Source organism: Gymnodraco acuticeps, unplaced genomic scaffold (assembly GCF_902827175.1).
Source record: "Gymnodraco acuticeps unplaced genomic scaffold, fGymAcu1.1, whole genome shotgun sequence".
Lineage (NCBI taxonomy): Eukaryota > Metazoa > Chordata > Actinopteri > Perciformes > Bathydraconidae > Gymnodraco > Gymnodraco acuticeps.
Genome location: NW_022991201.1, coordinates 849,296 through 871,980, shown reverse-complemented (window position 1 = coordinate 871,980; position 22,685 = coordinate 849,296). Strand labels below are relative to the sequence as shown.

Genomic DNA, 22,685 nt, shown 5'->3' with positions numbered 1-22,685 from the left:
AATCTCTAGCGAAGTCGGCGACTGTAAAGTTTTTTTATAAGCCATTTTCTGTCTCTCTCTCTCTCTCTCTTCAAAGACGTAAACTGATGGGAGACACGTGGTTTATGTTTTTTTTTACTTGGTGGGTAGGTCCTTAGTGATTTCTCGATGTCCATTGGTCATTTCAGACCATGATGGCTGCCGGCCGAGATTTCCTTGACGGACACACCAATCCACCAATCCCACAAAGTGTAAAGTCAAGCTGCTTTGAGCGGCCATATTGGCTGCGGTGCCCTGGTTACAGTCTCACAGGAGATACCGCTGGGAAGCTACACTTTCAGCGATTCCGTGGATATCTGAATCATATTTCTACTCCTTATAATCGAAAATATATGATTAATTTACGTAAATTATGCGCACTCGGACGCCGGCGCGTCCACCGACTCCAGAGGGACATGCAAATCAACATCCAACTCTGAGTCTTCCTCTGCACTGTCAATGTCCAGCCTTGTTGAGGATGGCTCTGTGTCAGGCTCAAAGAGCCTTAGGTTTGTCCGAATGCCAACCAGTTCTTCCACTCTCACATTTGTGAGCCTGTAGCGAACCTTTGTGTGGTCTCAATAGCCATGCAGTAAGCAGTGTGCTATCTGCTATGGCAGTGGTTCCCAAACTTTGTGTGCCCAAGGCTCACCAAAGGACAAGTAAAAATCTCAAGGCACACCTATTGTGCAAAATAGCCCTTATAACACGTGTTATCACTCATATCATGTAAAATATCTGTAAATGTGCATAATTATTATTATTTACTAATGCCATATAAAATGTGACAAAGACAACTATATTACTCATGAAATATTTATTAACGAAATAATTAAGAAATAATTTTGAAACTTTATCAAATTAGGCTTCATCAAAGCAGCAACACACTCATTTAAACCAGACAGGTCACAACATTAAAAATGAGGCAAAGGAAACTCAGCAGAAATTCAGCACAGAGAACTGTCAATGCAAGGAAGCTGCATTGTCCATGGTCCTGAACTACAAATTATAAATGTAACATTTCAGCAATCAGCATTGAAACATGTGCTATTGTAAATATGTTTGCCAATTTACAAATTAGTGAGATACATGTGCCTGTCGGGGCGCGCAGAATTTTTTAATCATTGGTGGCACTGAGGAGAGGGCCACTCGCAAGTCCTGTTCAACAGAGAGCCGTGACCTCCTGTTGTTCTTCATGTAAACCAGAGTAGAGAACACCAACTCCAGAGATGGGGTTTTTTTACTAAAAAAATTCAATATATTACATATTACTTTAAAAAATATATATTTTATAATATATTACACTACTTCGTTACTATCTACATAAAGTAACTCGTTACTTTACTCGTTACATTACTCGTCGAGCACGTACGAACTGCGCATGCGTGAGTGGCAATAACTTTCCTTACCAGCAGGCGGCGGTAGTGTGTATTTGTCATTCAAAACAGGCAACAACCGGAAGACAGAGAAGAAGAACAGACTACGTGATATAAACAAACAACAAATAGCGTGTGCGTTAGCTTCACCTTAGCATGTGTTCTTTGCAGGTGTTTGTTGAGGTTTTACGTGGTGTTTACAGCAGTGGATAACAGCTTCTGGCCTGGACACAGTTTGCACCTCACCGTCACATTCCTGTCTATTCTTCGGACGAACTCAAAATAATGGGCATACCTCCACCCCTCGAAAGTTATCGCTGACTCAGCCATGTTTATGCAGCACTGCACGTGGAGATGTGGACGTGCAAGTCGCACAGATTACGTACATATAAACCTACAAAGTACTGATATAGTAAATTAAAAAATTATTATTTTTGTGTAGTTGTATATTGCAATAATAACGTATGGTTGTCAGGCTTGTCACAAAATCCCACGGCACACCTGGACTTGCCTCACGGCACACCAGTGTGCCGCGGCACATCGTTTGGAAACCACTGTGCTATGGCATGGATATTCAAGTGTACTTGAATGGCATCTTTTTGTTTTAGTCAAGATTATGCTAAAATATTAGGGCTGTCAAGTTTACGCGTTAATAACGCGTTAACGCAAAAAAAACGTAACGCCACTAATTATTTTAACGCGATTAACGCATGTGTATTTTTTTTCCTCGGCCGCCCCGTAGTTTCAAAGCGCATCGAGTTTAAAATACCATCTACAAGCTGATTCTGACAGCCCCGCTCCTGCTGCGCGCTTGCAGCAGACCACACTTCGCTCACCGGCAGCCAGGCACCGACTGGCTATTGGGAGGACCGGGAGGGTGTGTACTGTGTATGTCTGGCCTGAGCGAGCGAGAGAGAGACCTTACGTGTATTGTTGTTGTTAGCATCTGGTGCTAGCTAGCTGCGGTAACGGATATAAGGAGCTGTTTAAATGAAAACAGAGGAGCGACATTTCGCCACAACTGTGCCGAGCACTTGATTTTATGCAGGTAGCCAGACAGTGGGACATTGTACGAAAAGTCAGCACACTCAGCACGGATAGTGCGCGCAACATGATTGCAGCGTCCAGGCAGCTCCCGTTCGAGCATATGCCTTGAGTTGCACATAGCTCCAACGATCCATCACACACACACACACACACACACACACCACACACACACACACACACACACACACACACACACACACACACACACACACACACAAACACACAGACGCACACACACACACAGACGCACACACACACACAGACGCACACACACCATTTGTATTGTATTATTGTATGAGAGAGGTTCCAGGTTGAATTGAGGCGAATATTTGTAATGTTCAGAGGTTGTTGTGTTTAATATTCATGAGAATATTTGTCATTGTTCAAATGATAATAAACATTAGCATAAAGCATATTTGTCCACTCATATGTTGATAAGAGTATTAAAAACTTGAAAAATATTCCTCTAAGGTACATTTAGAACAGATCAAAAATATGCGATTAATTTGCGATTAATCGCGATTAACTATGGACAATCATGCGATTAATCGTGATTAAATATTTTAATCGACTGACAGCCCTATACAATATACTTTCCCCAACTATGTTTGAGTTCCCTATGAAGAGCCAACCTTCAATTTTGAAAATTCCCAGTTTATTCCCATAAATTCCCGTTTATTCCCGTTAATTCCCGTGGAAAGTTTCCATCTTTGAAAATTCCAGGAATTTTGCAACCCTAATGAGGATATCAATGTCTGTAGATAGAATTAGAAATATATTACTATAATTCATTTCACATAGGCTAACTGATTATGGGAAGATGCTGTAAGATGTATTTGAATGTATGTCATTGTATGTGAAGAGGGTTCTGATGATTGTATTGAGGCTTATCTGAGATTGAGTCAGTTTAAATATTTGGTGACAGTCACTATAAGAGTGTGTGTATGTGTACATGTTCATCATTGACACAGCAGCTGTGGCCTGCACACACACAGTAACTTCACAGAGTGTGTAATAATAATTCCATCAACCAACAACATCAAACAATGTAGAGATGGTGTACGCATCACCTGATGGATTCATGTCATAAAATATTACAGATCCATCTTGCAGGGCAATACACTTTTCAGTATAACTCCAAAAGGATGAACATCAAACTGATATTAAAATGAGTAAAACTTAAAACCGTCATCAAACATCAAGAAAAACCTCACTGAAGATCAGAGCCCCAACCCTGGACATTTTCAAAAAAGCCCTCAAAACGCACCTTGTTACCAAGGCTTTCGCCACTGTATAGTTAGTTTAATAGGTTTATTTTTCCGCTACTTCCCCCCCCCCCCCCCCCCCCCCCTTAACCTGTCTGCCTTTTTCCCCTACTTCCCCCCCCCCCCCCCCCCTACCCGACTTGTAAAGCGACCTTGGGTTTCCTGAAAGGCGCTATAAAAATATTATTTATTATTATTATTATTATTATTTAGAGCTTTCATGGCTTTAATGTCACATAAAGCTAGCTCAATAGGTCTGTATAAGCAGCAGCTCTATACAAGTCAGTACGATACAAATATTTCCCTTTCCTGAACTTATGACACGGCATGTTTCTGCACATTACCCATTGATCCACGCAGAATATGCATCCCAAAAGCACTTTTTTCAACTATCACAGTGAAGAAGACTGCAAACAGAGAACATGGATTTTATAATAAAGTGTGAAATGTATGAATTGTTCATTAACGAACACAGGCGCAGTCTATGTTAGTATGATGAAAAACGGTATAGTCATTTCTATATGCGATGTGACGTATGTACATACAAATGTGAGAAGTGGTTACCAAGGTAATAAGGAACTTACGATTCGATGCGTGAGGTTTTGAACTGTAATAATTGTTGATTGCCCGAGATGGAAATGAACACTTTTTGCATCAAGAAGCACAGTCCATATTGTTACCTGCTCCTGCGTGTTCCTTCAGCCCCAACAGTCAGATTGTTTGTCTTCAATCAGCTGTTGTATAAATAGACATTAGCAGCTGTTTAATATGCAGCAATTATTTACAGCCCTAATTTCCATGCATCTGCATATGGGTGTTTAATCAAATAAGATTCCCCATCTACGGCTGCACTTCTAAATGACAGAGTCCTGCACTAAATGAATGGGATCAGGCCTGTTCATGCACACTGCCCATTGAGCTGGAATGATTGGAGGCAAATTACATCTGCTGTGCTTTACAAAGCGCCCATCCCTCTTAACAGAGTGGAAAGATAATATAGTGAAGCCTATCACACGCCCCGTTGACAATGATTCATACAGCATACATGGATTAGGTATCCGATGACAGTGGCAATGCACAATATACCTTGTGAAGCACTCATTTGTTGTTTGGAAAATGTGTTACATGACTCTGTGTGAGTGGGTGGTTTGTATAATTGTGTTGTGTGTACAGTTTATTCAGTGTCTTTGTGTATGCTTTTAGTGTGTGTGTTCTGAAAGTCCCTCACACTTTTCCCCTGGTCTGTGTTTGTGCTTGCGATGAGCTCGTCCCCAGGAGACCCTGGACGCTTCAAATTAGAGAACAGACAGGTGTGGCATATTAGAAATGTGGTCTTGACTCGCAAAAGCAATGAATATCCATCCAAAAGAAAAGCAAAACAAAGAGGGGGTGATTGAGGCCGTCTGAGAGAGAATAGGATGGAAGAAGAGTTGGGGAAAAAGAGGAATCTTTCCATTTTAACGGATCAACGATTTTCCAATTTGATCAACATTCTCATTTGGAATTCAGACTTGAATGCAGCAAGATATTAATAGGGGGAATCAAGAGAGAAATTGGGTCACCTGTGAGCTATTCATTTCACGCCGCCAAAACAAATAAGCAATTTAAGGGATAGAGGGAGAGAAGTGAAGGGAAAGAGAATACAAATAAATTCATGTAAGTGCAGAGATATAATGAAAGGGGGAAAGAGAAAAGCAAGGTAAGAAAAGAAAAGTTGGTTAAGATTGTAAGTACGATGATTTTACTCACTGCGAGAAAGGTGAGGGGCAAAGAGATAGAGAGAGACAGTCAGCTGTTAGATTGAATTGGGAACTTAATGAAAATAGCAGACACAGGGTTTAGCATTCATTGCAACACACAGCCACCGAATGTAAATCGATTTAGGCAGCGTGTGTGGCTCCATCAGAATCTTAAGAGAGGAGCAGAGGTCATGGTCACAGTTGCATTAAGCTCATTTATGTTGAGAATAATTGCTCTTTTGCGCACAACTGGAAAACAAGCAAACACACTGACAGACAGGAGGCTGTCTTGAATAAATTATGCAAATGTGGTGCAGAGTATGGCTGAAGAGAGGGAGTCAAGTGTGAACTGTGAATGTTGATACAGTTTAGGGCAGTATTGGTTATAAGGTTAATACAGTATTGACTGGTGCCTGGAAGGGCAACTGTAGAGGCTACAGGGGAGAGATAGAACGCAAGGAGCATGTGTGTTGGTATGGAAACTAAAGGTATATCAGTATACACAGATTTGTATGTGACTGAGAAATAAATATTACCACTTTCTGTTTTCATAACCACCTTTTTCCCTGTTCCTCCCTCTCTAGGACAGTCCATTGATCATACAGTCGGACAGAAATGTGACAGTCAATGCTAGGAACGATCAGGGACAACTGATGGGTCAGCTAACCGTGGGTAAGAAGCATAAACACACACACACACAAATACAAACAAACACAAACATAATTCATGGGTGGTAAACGTTTTCTTTCAAAACAACCTTCAAACCGGATCATTTCTCCAAGACAATCAGGTATATTGCTTTGTTTTTGCTTGAATTCCTAAATGCATTTTACCTCCTTCTGTTTACCAAACTAAATGCTATATTTTTCCATTAGTGCATCTCACTGAGGCTGACAGCTGTGTTGTTTCCTCGACTAAATCATTTTTTTCTAAGCTCTCATTGGATTAGCGAGGGCCCAGTGTATTATGGAAGACATCACTCAGAGAACATATGCCGATATCCTTATGGGGCATAATAACTTGAAAAAAGTTTGAGGATATAGCTAAAACGATTATGAATTGATCAGATACTTTAAAATGTGCATATGGAAATCCTTAGTGAATATAAAGTCTGTGTGTACTGTACCAAGCTAGTGTTTTCAGAGTTCAGGAAAAAAGAGAGATATTTAAACCATGGTTAAAGAAAGACAGCTAAAAGGAGATCAAGTAGCACAGGGCTCAGATAAACAATAACAATCAGTGATCAGTGAATTCTGATTTAAAAAAACAAAAAAACTAAAGAGGCCTGATGGTGTTAGAAAACAAGTTAAATTGATTTACTTCAAGAAGACGGGTACAGACGAATTGTTGGTCCTAAAAACTGGGATTGTAGGAGCCACCAAGATTACAACAGCTAAAACTGGAGTTCACAGCAGGTTAAATATAAAATGGAGTTATCTGTGAACTTTTGTTCCTTTTTTATTGTCCCTTTTTAAACTCTTTATTTGAAAAACAGTAGCTACTGGAGCGGTCAGCACCGAGCCCTTCAGCATGTTTAGCATGTTTAGACTTTAATGTGCTACAAGGAGGACCTCATTGTGGCCTTGCTAAAATGTCATGTACTCCCTTAGAATATGACTGGACATGAGCAATTAAGGTCAATGCAGGTAAATGGTGTTTAGGAATGTGATTGCAGCAAGGTCTTGCTCTTGTATTCATACTGGACTGTAATACTATATTTTCCTCTTCTAGTCATCTTAAAATAAAAAATAAAAAGCTCCTTTGTAGGTGATTTTAACTGTGGACTCTCAACCATTTGCCACAGTGTTAGTTGCTTTGTCTTATGATTTTTGATGAGCTTATTTACTTACAGCACACACATTGACGTGGCAATAATACATTTAAGGAAAATCAGGCCATCCACTTTCAAGCCAATCCGACTATTTTTTTGGAATTCCTGTTGTTTAACTGGTTTTCCAATCTTGCACATAATTGCTTGTCACTTAACTACCCAGTGCTTTAGTAATATCATGAAATATTTACAGAAATTCATAATGTTTTAGGCCACTCTAGGCTTTGTTTACATTGATTTTGTCTCAACTTTTGGCATTTCTATCCACTAAAAATAAATCAACTAGTTAGTTATCATTATTTATTGATTTGAATGAACCTGCGAGTGAGATAGGTACGTGTTGATGCCGACAGAAACATTGTCAGATGTGATTTGACGAGCATTCAAATGTTATCAGTGTTTGAGCAGTGGACTGTGTGGTTACATTTAAAAATGTAACATGAAGTGCATCAAATTACCTCTCAGTGCATTTCACTACTTTCTTACTGAAAACACTTGCATATTTAGAATGAATTATTTGCTTCCCACCTGCCTTGTTCAATACTCCATGGCTGTATGAGGAACACGACACAGTGTTGGAGCCCGGCCCTCATTCATTCCTGTGAAAGTTGCTCAGTGGCGCATGAAGACAAAATGGCTTGATTGCAGTGTTAAACCACCCTTCGGAATTTGAGTTAACTATAATAAATATCTGTTGATTTACAGGCTTCTCTTTCTTCCTGTTTCAAGTGTAATAAAAAGTATATTTAGATTAAATAGCATCACACGACAGACCCAGAAGTTGTAATTTCACAGTTTGATCACTAAGAAAATTGGATTCAAAGCCCAAGGCTAGCTAGAATAATTTAAATCATCAACAATAGTATAACAAATCTTCATCGTGGGTGGAAAGACCCATTTGAATAATTTGATCCGTATAAATAGCCATCATAAAAATAGTAAACAAACATGTTTTTTTGTTAGAAATTACAGTATCATTCAATCAATCAATCAATCAATGTTTATTTATATAGCCCAATATCACAAATGTTACATTTTTCTCAGTGGACTTCACACTTTGTACAGAATATCAGTATGACAATACGACACCCTCTGTCGTTAGACCCTCACATCGTACAAGGAAAAACTTCCAGAGAAAACCCACAGTTTAAAGGGAAATATGGGAGAAACATCAGGGAGAGCAACAGAGGAGGGATCCCTCTCCCAGGACGGACAGACGTGCAATAGATGCCGTGTGTAAATTGAAAAGATAATACATTTGCAACGTAGGTAGTCCAAATGTTTGGAAATGCATGTGTGTATAATAGGAAGATGAATCCACGAGGATATCCATCCAGGACCTATGATCCAGGACCACAGCCACAACTCAAGATCCAGGGCTCGCGATGCAAGACACAGGACCGCAGGATCATCCATGACTCCGGATCCCAGCGTATATAGACACCAAAAAGAAAGAAATTTGGGGAAGCTGGGTTAATCGGAACATGAGAGTACACAGGTATAGACAGAGAGAAGGAAGAAGTAAGATGTCCCCTGACAAACTAAGCCAATATCAGCAAAACTAAGAGCTGAATCTAATCAGCCCTAACTATAAGCTTTATCAAAAAGGAAGGTCTTAAGCGCACTCTTAAAAACGGATAGGGTGTCTGCCGCCCGAACACAAACTGGAAGCTGATTCCACAAATGTGGAGCTTGATAAGAAAAGGCTCTGGCTCCCATTGTACTTTTAGAGACTCTAGGAACAACCAACAACCCTGCATTCTTGGAACGCAATGCCCTAGTAGGACAGTAGGGTATAATGAGTTATTTAAGGTAAGATGGCACCTGCCCATTAAGGGCTTTGTAGGCGAGAAGAATAATTTTAAATTCTATCCTGTGTTCTATATGGAGCCAGTGTAAGGCAGCCAGAACAGGAGTAATGTGGTCCCTTTTCCTAACTCTGGTTAGTACACGAGCTGCAGCATTTTGAATCAGCTGAAGCGACTTGACTGACTTCTTGGTACACTCTGATAATAAGGAGTTACAATAATCCAGCCTTGAAGTAACAAATGCATGGACTAGTTTCTCTGCATCGTTTTGAGGCAAGATATGCCTGATTTTTGCAATGTTATGTAGATGGAAGTAGGCGGTCCTTGAAATTGATTTTATGTGGGCGTTAAAGCCCCTGTCACACTGTCCCGAAATTGACACCCGATGGACACACGAATATGGAATTGTGAATTTCGCACGAAGATGGCCCCGAACCACACACGAAGGCAACATTTACATTACATTTAAGACATACAACTGCAATGAAAGTACCAAAAACAATTATGTTACAGTACTATGATACTGTACTGATATCTTCAGACTTTGTTCTTTACTTTATCCGTCTTTATATGTAGAAAATATTACGTTTTCTCCGTAATGTTGTTCCCATAGCAACAACAACTTCCTGTCAACTCTCCTTCAAAATAATATATTATATCCTTTTTAGTTTCACAGAACACAAATTGGGTTATTTACATAATATGTTTACATGATTTTGTTGTGCAATAAAACAACCCGATGGACACACGATAAAGGAAATGTTCAAATTCGGCTGTGATCGTAACAACATCGGGCCATCTTAAGCCATCGTATGACCGCCGGTGGAGTTTCTCAGGCTCCGGCAGCAACTTCGTGAGCGGTGGCAAAATCTTTGGCATGGCCGAAGGACCTTGCGAAGGTTAATTTTCGTGTTGAATTCGTGTGTCAATTTTGCCCTTCGTAAGGCCATCGTGAGGGCATCTTGTTATCATCGGTGCCAACGGGCATTCGCCCCGATCAGAGTGAGGGTGAATGCACCGATGATAACACGAAGATGACACGATTTGACAAGATGCCCTCACGAGTGCCTTACGAAGTTGCCGCTCACGAAGTTGCTGCCGGAGCCTGAGAAACTCCACCGGCGGTCATACGATGGCTTAGATGCCCTCACGAATGGCCCGATGTTGCTACGATCACAGCCGAATTTGAACATTTCCTTTATCGTGTGTCCATCGGGTGTCAATTTCGGGACAGTGTGACAGGGGCTTAAAGGATCAATCCTGATCAAATATAACACCAAGATTCCTTACAGTCTCACTGGAGGCCAAATGAATGCCATCCATAGTTAGTATATCTTTAGATAATTTGTTTCGTAGATTCTTCGGGCCAAGTACAATAACTTCAGTTTTGGTCGTGTTTAACATAAAAAAATGTAAGGTCATCCACGTTTTTAAGTCCTTAAGGCAGTCTTGAATTTTATTTAGATGATTAATTTCATCAGGCTTGATTGATAAATATAGTTGAGTATCATCCGCATAACAATGAAAATGTACAGAATGATTCCTTATAATATTGCCTAACGGAAGCATATATAATGTGAACAAAATAGGTCAGAGCACTGAGCCCTGTGGCACTCCATGGCGAACTTTGGTTTGCTTGGAAGATTCATCATTGACACGTACAAACTGAGAGCGTTCAGATAGATAGGACCTAAACCAGCCTAAAGCAGTTCCCTGTATGCCAACTAAGTGCTCTAGTCTTTGCAATAAGATATCATGATCGATAGTATCAAATGCAGCACTGAGATCGAGCAAAAACAAGAATAGAGACAAGTCCCTTGTCAGTGGCTATTAGAATGTCATTTGTGACTTTAACCAGAGCTGTCTCTGTGCTATGATGTGTTCTAAAGCCAGACTGAAAATCTTCAAATAAATCATTGTTTTTTAAGTAACCACACAACTGTTTTGCGACTGCTTTCTCAAGAATTTTTGAGAGGAACGGAAGATTAGAAATAGGTCTATAGTTGGCTAAAACCTCTGGATCGAGGTTGTGCTTTTTAAGAAGCGGTTTTATCACTGCTACTTTGAATGATTGTGGAACATAGCCTGATAATAAAGACATATTCATAATATTTAATAAAGAAGTGCTAATTAATGGAAAAACTTCCTTCAACAGCTTAGTTGGAATTGGGTCTAACATGTACGTTGATGGTTTAGAAGAGAGAATCATTGAATTTAATTGTTCAAGGTTTATGGCTGAAAAGCATTCTAGTTTACTATCTAGTGGGTGCCCAACCAGATCGATCGGTCGATCGCGAGATGTGTCTGAAAATAGAACAACAATATTCTGTTTTATCGTTAATGTCCTATAACATAATCTTCCTGTGCCAGAATAATGCACTTGAACGCATCAAAGCTTTGTGATTGGCCGGCGTGACCCCATGTGTTGGGGCGTGGCTGGTGGGCAGTGGGCAGTATTTCGCTGACGTTGTCCGTGTCAACAGGAGTGACACACAAGACCGCAAATATGGCAGAAGCAAAAGAGCCCAAAATATATCATTTTCACTCCGAGTGGGAGGATGATTATTTTGTATCTATTCCAATTCAAAGTCCATCTGTCTCATCTGCAATGCGAGCGTGGCTTTATCGAAGAAGGGTAATTTAGAAGCGGCATTTCAAAACAGTGCACAAACGCTACGAGACGGAATTCCCTCCTAATTCTGCCCTACGCTCCCAAAAGGGGAGGGACCTGAAAGGACAGCTAAATGCACAGCAGCCCATTTTCACCAGGCCCAACAACAAGAGCAAGGCTGCTAGCATAGCATCTTATCGTGTCAGTCACGTTCTTGCGAAACACATGAAGTCTTTCAAAGATGGCGAAGTTGTGAAAGAAGCATTCCTGGAGGTTGCCGACGCGCTTTTGGGGACAGTAAACAACAACAATAACAGTTGCATTTCAACAGGTTTTTGATATAATAAAAACTCAAGTTGGATACCGTTATTAATCAGCTGTGAGTTTTAGTTTGTTTGAACTTAGTCATTATAATTATTGTACAAAATGGTATAAGAATGCAAACTTAAATTGATTATAGTCTATTATCAATTCAGGTTAAGAAACTAGTGTTGCTTGCATCCTATTAAAAAGGCATTTATTTTGATACTCTACTAAAATGCAACAAATAAGGGTTTGATTCTATTAATTTTGTCTTTTTTATTGCACTTTGGCAGCAGATTCCTGTGTAGCTTCAGATCTGAGTTGTCTTATTAGTAAGCCTAATTTATACTTTTGTAGCAACACTATTTTTATATAATGGCAAAGAAAGGGTTCAGCGTCTTTTCTTTTTTTCCTGTGTCATATGTGGCAGCACTGTTCAATGCTTCTTGAAAACATTACCCACTGTAGTGTGACGTGTGAATAAACTCCAACTCTGTATCAACAACACTGTTGTGTAACTTCAGTTAAATACTTGTATGTGTGTAAATTAGAAAGAGGTAAGATAAAGGATCTGCAGTATTTTATGAGGTATTAATCGTACAAAGGTCAGTTTTATATAAGTAGAAGTGTGTATTTACCTGGTAGTAGGCTGTCAGTAATGGCTACGCCTCTCTATTTGGACTGGTAGATCTCGGCAGACTGGCAACTTTAAAAGTAGCTCTCGGTTCAAAAAAGGTTGGGCACCCCTGATCTAGTGTAATATTAGAACTTACGTTTCCGGGAGCTGTTGATAACACTATACTGGTCAAAGGCAAGAGGTCATTAATTTTGTTTCTAAGTGTAACAATTTTATCGTTAAAAAAGCACATAAAATCATTACTACTGACTGCTATGGGAATAGAAGGCTCAATCGAGCTGTGGCTTTCTGTCAGCCTGGCTACAGTGCTGAAAAGAAATCTTGCATTATTCTTATTCTCATCTATTAATGAAGAGTAGTAGGCTGCTCTTGCTTTACGCAGTGCTTTCTTATATTCATTGAGAGTAATATGCCAAATTAAACGAGATTCTTCAAGTTTAGTGGAACGCCATATCCTTTCAAGTTGTCTCGACTTTTGCTTTATTTTGCGGGTTTCGGCATTATGCCATGGAGCTAATCTATGTTGTTTTATTTTCTTCTTTTTCAAAGGAGCAACAGAGTCTAATTTTATTCACAGCGCATCTATAGCACTATCAATAACATGATCAATTTGGGGTGGTGTACATTTTGTATAAGTTTCCTCCCCTACATGCAGACATGCTATCGAGTTAAGTATTGGTGGAATCTCTTCCTTAAATTTGGCTATAGCACTAAGAGATAGGTTTCTGCTGCAGGAGCTTTTGACTAATGCTTTGTAGTCTCGTAATAGTACTTCAAAAGTTACTAATAAATGGTCGGATAAAGCAGGATTATGCGGTTCGACTAATAGTTGCTCAATTTCAATACCATAAGTCAGAACAAGGTCGAGAGTGTGATTATAGCAGTGGGTTGGTTTATTTACACTCTGACAGAAACCAACATAATCTAATATAGAGTTAAATGCAACAGTAAGGCTATTTTTATCATCGTCAACATGAATATTAAAGTCACCTACGATAATTACTTTATCTGTTTTAAGTACCAAAGTTGATAAAAACTCAGAGAATTCTGATAATAATTCTGAATAAGGACCTGGTGCACGGTACACTGTAACAAATAAGATTGGCTGCAAAGTTTTCCAGGTCGGATGCGTAAGACAAAGGAGGTATAATTTAATTTTGGTTTAGTATTTATCAGTAAACTTGAGTCAAAGATTGCTGCAACTCCACCTCCTCGGCCCGTGCCTCGGGCAATATGAGTATTGATATGGCTGGGTGGAGTGGCCTCATTTATGCTGACATATTCTTCATGTCTCAACCAAGTTTCAGTGAGACAGCATATATCAATATTATAATCTGATATTAAATCATTTACCAATATTGCTTTAGATGCTAGAGATCTTATGTTTAATAGACCACATTTAATCTTCCTGTTTTGTTGCACTGTAGTAGTTGTTACATTTACTTTTATTAGGTTATTATGTATGACACCTCTATTAGGTTTTACCTTAAATTGTCCTTGGGCAGACACACACACCGCTAATATTGGGTATTTTATTGGGTTCGGGATTCCTATGGATGACTGCCTAGGAGAGAGCGCAGAGAAGTGTGCAAGACTATGACTCCACCTCCTGGTCTCAACTCCAGTTTGTCATGGATTAAGTCCACAAAGCCCTGAACTGTTTGCCGAAATGAGATTTGCACCTTCCAAAGTAGGATGAATGCCGTCTCTCTTAATCAGACCAGGCTTTCCCCAGAAGGCTGTCCAATTATTTACGAAGCCCACATTGTTTGCTGGGCACCACCAAGACAACCAGCGCTGAAATGATGACATACATGTCATCATTGATCAGATTGGGGAGGGGACCAGAGAAGATTACGGTGTCCAACATTGTTTTAGCATAACTACACACCGACTCCACATTAAGTTTGGTGCATTCTGATTGGCGTAAACGAACATCATTACCACCGACGTGAATAACAATCCTACTGTATTTACGTTTATTTTTAGCCAGCAGTTTAAGATGCGCCTCAACAACCTAGGATGGCTTAGAGTAGACGACAGAGTACAGCTACTTGCAATGGGCCTGGTCTACAAGATCCACTACACCTCTATGGTACCCATGTACATGTCAAAATTCTTCCCAAAGGTCAAGGAATACCATGATCATAACACCAGAGGGAGCTCCACAAATCATGTGAAACCCAGATTTGGCACAAAAAAGGGGGAATACACATTTCGCAATTATGCCACATCAAGGTGGAACGCTCTTCCCACAACTGTAAAGGAAAGTAAAACTATACTTACCTTCAAAACCTCTCTTAAAGAGCACCTTCGGGGGAGAGCATTGCAAAACTGGCCCCGGTAATGGTACAAATCTCAACCTGTCATTCAATGGACAGCTTCCCCCCCCCCATCTATGTATACTCGCATTTTAGACTCTGTTACTAACTGTATATCTGTAGACTTGGTATGTCTTAAATGTCCGGTTAGGATGTATTAGAACGAAATCTAAAATGAAAATGGTAAATAAGCAATCTGTATGTAAAAAACCACCTGTATGTAAATTGTAAATAAGCCATCTGTGTGTCTTATATGTCTTAAATGACATGATGAATTGGAAATGGGGGACCCTGATGTAAACAAGACGAAAGTCTTTCTCAGGTCTGCATCCCCTTAACAATTGTATGTTTTGAGCTGTACTGTACTGTACTGTACCCAATATACAAGCTGTTAATAAACTTTTCAATCAATCAATCAATCAATCAATCAATCAAACGTCGCCCTCTCTGGCCCCCGGAATGCATGTGACTGTGGAGGCTTCAGTCTCTAAATTCACGTGTCTCATAATAGAGCTACCAATAACCAGAGTTGGCTTCTCAGTGGGTGTCTCGCTGAGTGGGGAATATCTGTTAGATACGTGAACGGGTTGGTGGGGACCTGCGGGTTTCGCGTTATGCCCCTTCTGAACAGTCACCCAGTCTCCCTGCTGCTCGGGAGTTGCCGGGGGACGGCTAATAGGAGCTACCTTTTGCCGGTCCGCACCGGCTAACATGGGCTTTACTGTAGCTGAGTTAATTTCTAAGATGCGGAGCCGGGCTTCTATGGCTATGATTCCCGCCTCCAACCTAACAACTATACTACATTTAACACATGCATCGGTACCAGTAAAGGAGGTAGGGAAGTAACCAAACATGAGACAGGAAGAGCAGGAAATAGCACCCGAGGGTGGGGAAAGAGCCATGGCTAGCTATCAAGCTAAAGTAGCTACCGTTAGCAAACCTGAAAAGAGTGTAGGCAACTGTGGAGTTACAGTCGCTAAGAGAAGGATAGTTGTGAGTGCTTAAGCTGTAGTAACGTGTGATTACAACGTCAGGCAGTTGCCGTGATCAAGAGTTCTAAAACGATCGATTAAGTTAAGATAATAAGCTATCAGCAACAGAACAGGCACACGGGATACCCGGAGATGACAACAACAACAACAACAACAACAACAACCGGAAGTTAAAACATGCTTACCGCAATAGTGGTCCGTGTAGGATTGATGGATACTGGATGGAGAGCAGGTTTTCAATAGGGAGGTGGGGATAGGATCATTCCCTAGATCTGGCTGTGTGTGTTTTGTGATGACCTCAGAAAACAGGATGTTTCTGAGATGAAGGATTATTGCCAAGAAGCATTTACAAACTGACAGGTGAGGCAAAATATATTTTCAGAGAAGGCTCCTCTCCACTATCGTTCTTGTTTGATGCAAATGCAGACATATAGATATTCATCTCCTGTATGCTGGCCAGGCACTTCTGGTGTTTTTAAACGCACACACTCTTTCTATCCCTGACACTTTGAAGGTTTCAAATCCCTGACAGCTCACCTCCTGCTGTTGAACTCCCAAAAGTTGCATGTGTCTGGTTGAGTGAGTTTTTGCGTGTCTCTCTCACAGTCAGCAGAATCAGTCTGTTTTATAGCTTGAAAGCCAGACAGCCCCTAACATAGTGAGGCTGCTACAGGATCAAATGAAAGAGTGTTTTGTGACCTAACTTGTGCAGTCGGACACAGAGCCATGACATGCTCACATGTTTAAGCTGTACTTACAGATATACCAAATTATTTTACTGATAATCCCAGTGTGCACATTAGCACTAACTACCCACAAACCCGTACTGTCACACTCTCTCTGACACATTCTCACAGCCGCACAGCAGCCACTTTGGGCTGAGATTCCCCAGACACAGGGAAATCTGCCAAGCAAGTTCCATCAATAGCCACTTTGTGACACACACACACTCACACACACACCCACACACAAACACACACACACATACACTCACACACACACGCACACACACACACACACACACACACAGACTCACACACTAAAGATCTCTGCATCTGGATGATGGGATAGAATGGGCCAAAGTGAATCCTCCTCAGAAGCTTCTTCGATTGGGCTCCGGAAATCCCTTGGTCTACTCCCGTCGCTGCCTCTTGTTGCCACTGTGCTGACTCAGCAGCAGCAAATTAAACACAAGTTCAAACAAATGACACCACACACACTCTCTTCTCACCTCCCTTTCTTCAGTATCCTCATGGGAACACTCAGAAATGCTGGAATTAAGACGGTTATTTCAGCTCAGCAGACATTTGCTACATAGGAAGCAGAAAAGTTCCAGCTCAGTGAACCCCTCATTAGCATTCACTAAGCTCAACAGAGGAACAGCTCGTACAGCTCGTACTGCAGCTCGTACAAGAGGTACAGGATCATCTAGGTAGGCAGTATGGAAAGTTGAAATGGCCACAAATGTTTGGACTAATAAATTAAAATTGAATTCCAACACAGACGTGTACTGACACCTATTACACCTCCTTATTATAACCTACAGTGAGGTTATGTTTGCAGCTTGGTTTGTCTTTTTGTCTGTCAGCAGTATAACAACAAAAAAAAATATGACCAATTATCGTGAAACTTGATGGAAGGGTGTATCATGGGCCAAGGAAGAGTCAATTACATTTTAAATTGTTGTGAATCCGACGGGGAAAATCATATTATGTTTAATTTTTGTAACCATTTTGCCATTAACCTTGGTAAAGCTCTGCACTCTCCAAGGACCATTCTAGGTAAATAGTGTATTGTAGAATCAATGCTAATTTGAGTTGCACAGAAGTGGAGAGAGAATATGCAGTGGTAAAAGCTCTGCATCTGGGGCAAAAATAATCTGTCAAATACAAAACGACATTATTTATTTGACCTATTCCATTCAAATATCAGTTTGGTGGTAACGAAGGTCCTTTTTGCTCCTAATTTTTTGTGACATTAACTGATAGATGTTGAATCTTTAGGAATGTTATTGCCAATCATCCTGACTTAATTTAGGGAGTTTTAGGGAGTGTGTCACACTTATTTATACAAAAATGAATGTCCTAACACTGACAGCAAAATACTCACACACATGCACTCCTCTATAATCTGTGTCCCCCTGAGGGCCCATCTTTCCACAGAGAGGGCCTGAGTTCATGTGTTGGCCTTGGGCATCCCATCTCAGTTTTATGGCTCTCTCTTTCCTTCTCTCATCCCCCCATCCCTTCACTTCCTCTGCATCCTCTCCATGGCCGTCAGCTCGTTAATGTGAGTGAGAACCTGTCATCTTTGTCTTCTGAATGGCCAACTATAAAGATGATGAGTGAACTTGGGAGTTTTGAAGCCATTCCCTCTCATCCGCCTAGGTGATGATGTCTCAGCATTTGAGACTCTGGCCCAATCCCAAACCACTCCCTCGACCTTACCCCTCCGTGATGGAGTGAACTCCGTCTGTAGCCACACTCGCAGCTCAACGAGGCTCCCTCCTGTCAGATGTAGGGAGTAAATACAGCAGCAAGCTTTGGGACGGCGTCCCCTCTCTCCGCCAGAAACAGGAAATGCCGTAACTGTATGTAACAACGGTTTCAAATCAGCATCTCTTAGACAAAAAGTTTAAATGAATAACTCAAATAAAACTCCAAACATCTTTCATTGTGTTTCAAAGCTCTTTTAGTTTTAAACCTGATGTTTATAAGCTTCTTAGTTTTTGCAACGGTCTGTAAATATACACAACTTTATAATAAAATGCACACATTTACCTTTTTCTAGACTAAACACAGGTATGATCCTAAATAAAAACATATGAGGTTATCATGAGGTTGTTAACATCGCAATTTATCAGTGGATGTTTGCTGGAACTACTTGTAAACAGCGTGTTTCCTGACGGACACACACAGCGTGACTCCGGTCAGGTAGAGACCGGTCTCAAGTCAGCACCGCTGCAGACTCGCTGTTTGAGGGCTTGATAGCCCACTCCTCCTCCACACTCGTTGCTTTGGAACAGCCCTCAATATGGCGGACCCTCCGCGTGAACGCGCAAACGGAGGGGTAGGGTGTAGGGGTAGGGTGTAGGGGGCGGTTTGGGAATGGGCCTCAGTTGAAACTCTGCTGGAGGAAAACGATGCATGCTGGGGGATAATCATCATGACAGGAACGGAGATGTTTCTCATTCTGTTCTGATTTGCTGAACAAGCACTCGTTGTTTGTGCCCTCTCTCAGTATTTCACCTCAAACACTGTATTAATATTCCACGTAAATGTATTTTATCAAAGCCGGAAATTATTACTTTCACTTGCAGTGATAACATAGAAATAAATCAGTAATACTAGGTGAAGCTTGTTTTGTGGTAATGTTTAAATATGAGTTAAGCTATGCAGCCAGAATACAGCAGAGCATAATATTGACAATGCTTTAACTGGCCAACTCAATTACTGTTTACTGTTTGTTTCCCATCCTCAGTCTCTTTACCTGTGCGTCTGTCTCTTGGCAAGCCTGGCAGTCATTACAGGCTGTGTGAGCGAGTGTTTGTGTTCTGGCTGTCTTATTGACGTTTCATTTTTCTAAGTGCATGGTGTTGATAATGAATGCTCTTCCTCTCAAAGCAGGGTAGCACTCATTACCCTTGTGTATTAGTGTGTTTGTATTTTAGGGGACGGTTAAAAAAAAGTTTAGAAGCCAAATACATTTTAGAGAGAGTAAGGACGAGTGCTTGTGGGTGTTTATGTTTTTGTGTGTGTGTGTGTGTGTGTGTGTGTGTGTGTGTGTGTGTGCGTGCGTGCGTGCGTGTGTGTGTGTGTGTGTGTGTGTGTGTGTGTGTGTGTGTGTGTGTGTGTGTGTGTGTGTGTGTGTGTGTGTGTGTGTGATAAGTTGCAAGGGTCACCTGCCTTAAAAACAACCTCTCCAACTTTAAAAGTCACATTCAGCACTCAGCATATCCCTCTCTCACTTTAATATATTTCCATCCACACACTCACAGTTTTCCTGGGTCCTTCTCTTGCATTTTCCCGCTTCCTTTGTCTTTGCTCCCTTTCTCATCGTCTTTTCCTTCATTCTGTTGTGTCATTTTACCTTTCACTCCCCCTTTTTTAATCATCCACAGGCCTCCTTTCTTATTAAACCAAAGACTTCCCCACTGACCTTGTTACCTTCTCCTACACTCAGGCTTACATTTATCACTTCATTATCTTTACCTTCTTACACTAATTATGTTCTCTTTTATCTAGATGGAATCAGTCACTTCATTTCTCTGGCATTTAGCTGATGAGGCTTAAAAAGTGAATTATCAAAGCAGTGAAAATTAGGGGGTTGAAAAGCAAAGGCCAAACAGAGTGATGGATGATGTTTTTTTGTCAAAAAATGGTGAATTTCCCTAGAGAAAGTCTGCCGTGTGTTTTGTAGTTAAGACTCTATGGGGTGATTTATATCTGTGGAAATGTAAGAATATACATAATTCAATCATATTTTGTTGTCACTAATTCTCAAAAAACAGTTTAACATTTGAATGTTGACTAAAATTGTTTTTTGATTAGCGTGCGGAATGAGCACTTGCAAAGCCTTTCATAAATTCAATTATTCCATTACATGCAGTCTAATTATGAATCTACATCTGTGCAAATCCCCCTCTGAGAAACAAATGATGTACATAACAATCATAGTTTGCAGTGATCACATTTTCAGAGTGAGTGAGATCTTTCTGGCTTGATTTGGTTGGCTGAGAAACACAGAGATACTTAGCTCTATAATTTATTCTCCCCCCCTCGTCCAATCAGTGAAGTTCACACAGCACGTCTTCCTCATTTTTTAATGCCTCTCTATGATCAAATCAATGGTTTAATGAGGCAATTAAAAATACATAGAGCTGAGCATTAACAAACTGGGATACAGTTAAGAGGCCATCAAGGACTCAATAAAGGTATGGATTTACTGCCATTGTTGTCAGTTATCCTTATGATTGCCCTTTAATTGTCCGGAGGCTAATTGGTTGCATACTGTTTTGGCTGCAAAATGGCAAATATTGTTTTCATTGCTTGTTCATATCCGTGGGTATGTGTGTTGAAAGGAATGGATTTAATGGACCGAATTAAGACATTCTTCTGCGCCAGTGAACTATAGGCTTCACACTGTTTGCTGTTGATTAGACACAATAAACCAATGACAAATGCATATAGCACTTCAAGCATGACAGCTCTTTTAATGCCTCTGGTTTTCAACGTATGGAGGTAGCTTAGTAATTGAATCGATTTCACATACTCTTTTTCTAAAAACCCAGCATTCACAAACAGGATAAAACAATACTGTGTCATATACTGTGACCCGCCCTCTACTCAGTGGTAGTGGCTCGTGGGGAGACCCGCAACATAAAAGAAAACACACCAAACATTCAGCACTTAGCGGCGACCATTTATTGGTGGGTTACAGCCGTAATACACATAGGCCAACCGGCAAAAGAACGAGGTCTGGAAGACTGGCAGAAACAAACAAAAGCAGAAGGGTGCCTTGGGCCAGCCACACCACGGGCCGTAGGACCCAAACGTCCCTCCCCTACCCAAAAGTCTAACAAGTCACTACGGGTGAAACAAAGCCACGAAAAAACGATGCTATCAGATCCTCCAGAACACGCAAGTTTAAGTTTAACAACACACAGCAGCTACAGATCCGAAACACCAGCTAGATTGTTCCCGAACAGTGTCTTCCCATCAGGATCGGGGAGAGACCTCTTCTCCTCCAGCTTCTCCTTTAAGTCCCCAGCTGAATGGAATTAGGAACTGGGGGAGGCGGAGCCAGGGGCGGACCAGGTGTACCTGCGCAGCAGAGAGACAAAGAAGACAACAGAAAAGGGAGCACGTAACACCCCCACCATGAGTTAGTGATTTTCTTTTTTTAACCAAAACAATCACAACAATCAACTCAGTTGACAGACGCGCTCACGACTATGCTTGTCTTCACATACCACTCAGACCACACACTGAACAAGAAAGTACCAGTCAAAACACACAAAAAAACAAAACAATCACAACCACTGAGACATCTTTCTAAGTGCGACAATGCATACAAATACTCCACCACATCAATCCTTGACTTGTGTCACGCACTCTCTGCAAAAAAAACCACAAGGGGGCTGTGATTGGTAAGAACAGTGACACCTCAAAGTGGTTCAAAGCCAGAACCATAGCCAGTGCTTCCTTTTCGATGGTGGAACCAACGGTGGGGATTGAATTTCTTGGAGCGGTATGACACAGGGCGCTCCACTTCACGATCAGTTCCAACACATCTGCACGCTGCGCATCAGGCAAGTGTGCTAAATGAGACTCAATATTCAACAGAGTCTCCGCAGCGATCGGGGCCTCCGAGGTGACAGGGGTGTCACTTTTAGCACTGGACAGTGCCACCACACAGGCAGCGACAGGGTTATGAACTGCCCCGGGGCTCATCGTACCTGATTTCTCACCCTCACGCCACGATGGAGGGTCCCTGATCGGTCTGTCCAAAAACTGTCGCGGGTGACTGCAACCGTATTCACCCCCGGCTTAACGAGCACTCTGCCACCGGCTAAATCATTCCCCAATACCAAATCTACCCCTTCAATGGGAAGACATGGCCGAACCCCGACAGCTACCGGATCTGACTCAATGTGAATATTATGCAATGGCGAACCCACACACTGCATACCAAACCCCCTCACAAGAACACCCAAACCCACAGCAGACTCCTCAGAG

The 22,685-nt window shown here is 41.1% G+C and overlaps 1 protein-coding gene across 1 annotated transcript in view; it reads left to right on the top strand.

The window, feature by feature from the left end:
* LOC117561282 (zeta-sarcoglycan) overlaps positions 1–22,685 on the top strand; it is a 488,658-nt gene that overhangs the window by 351,572 nt on the left and 114,401 nt on the right. Inside the window, exon 4 of the mRNA XM_034238581.1 lies at positions 6,030–6,117. Coding sequence (XP_034094472.1) covers positions 6,030–6,117 — 88 coding nt within the window. The remainder of the gene's footprint in view (positions 1–6,029; positions 6,118–22,685) is intronic.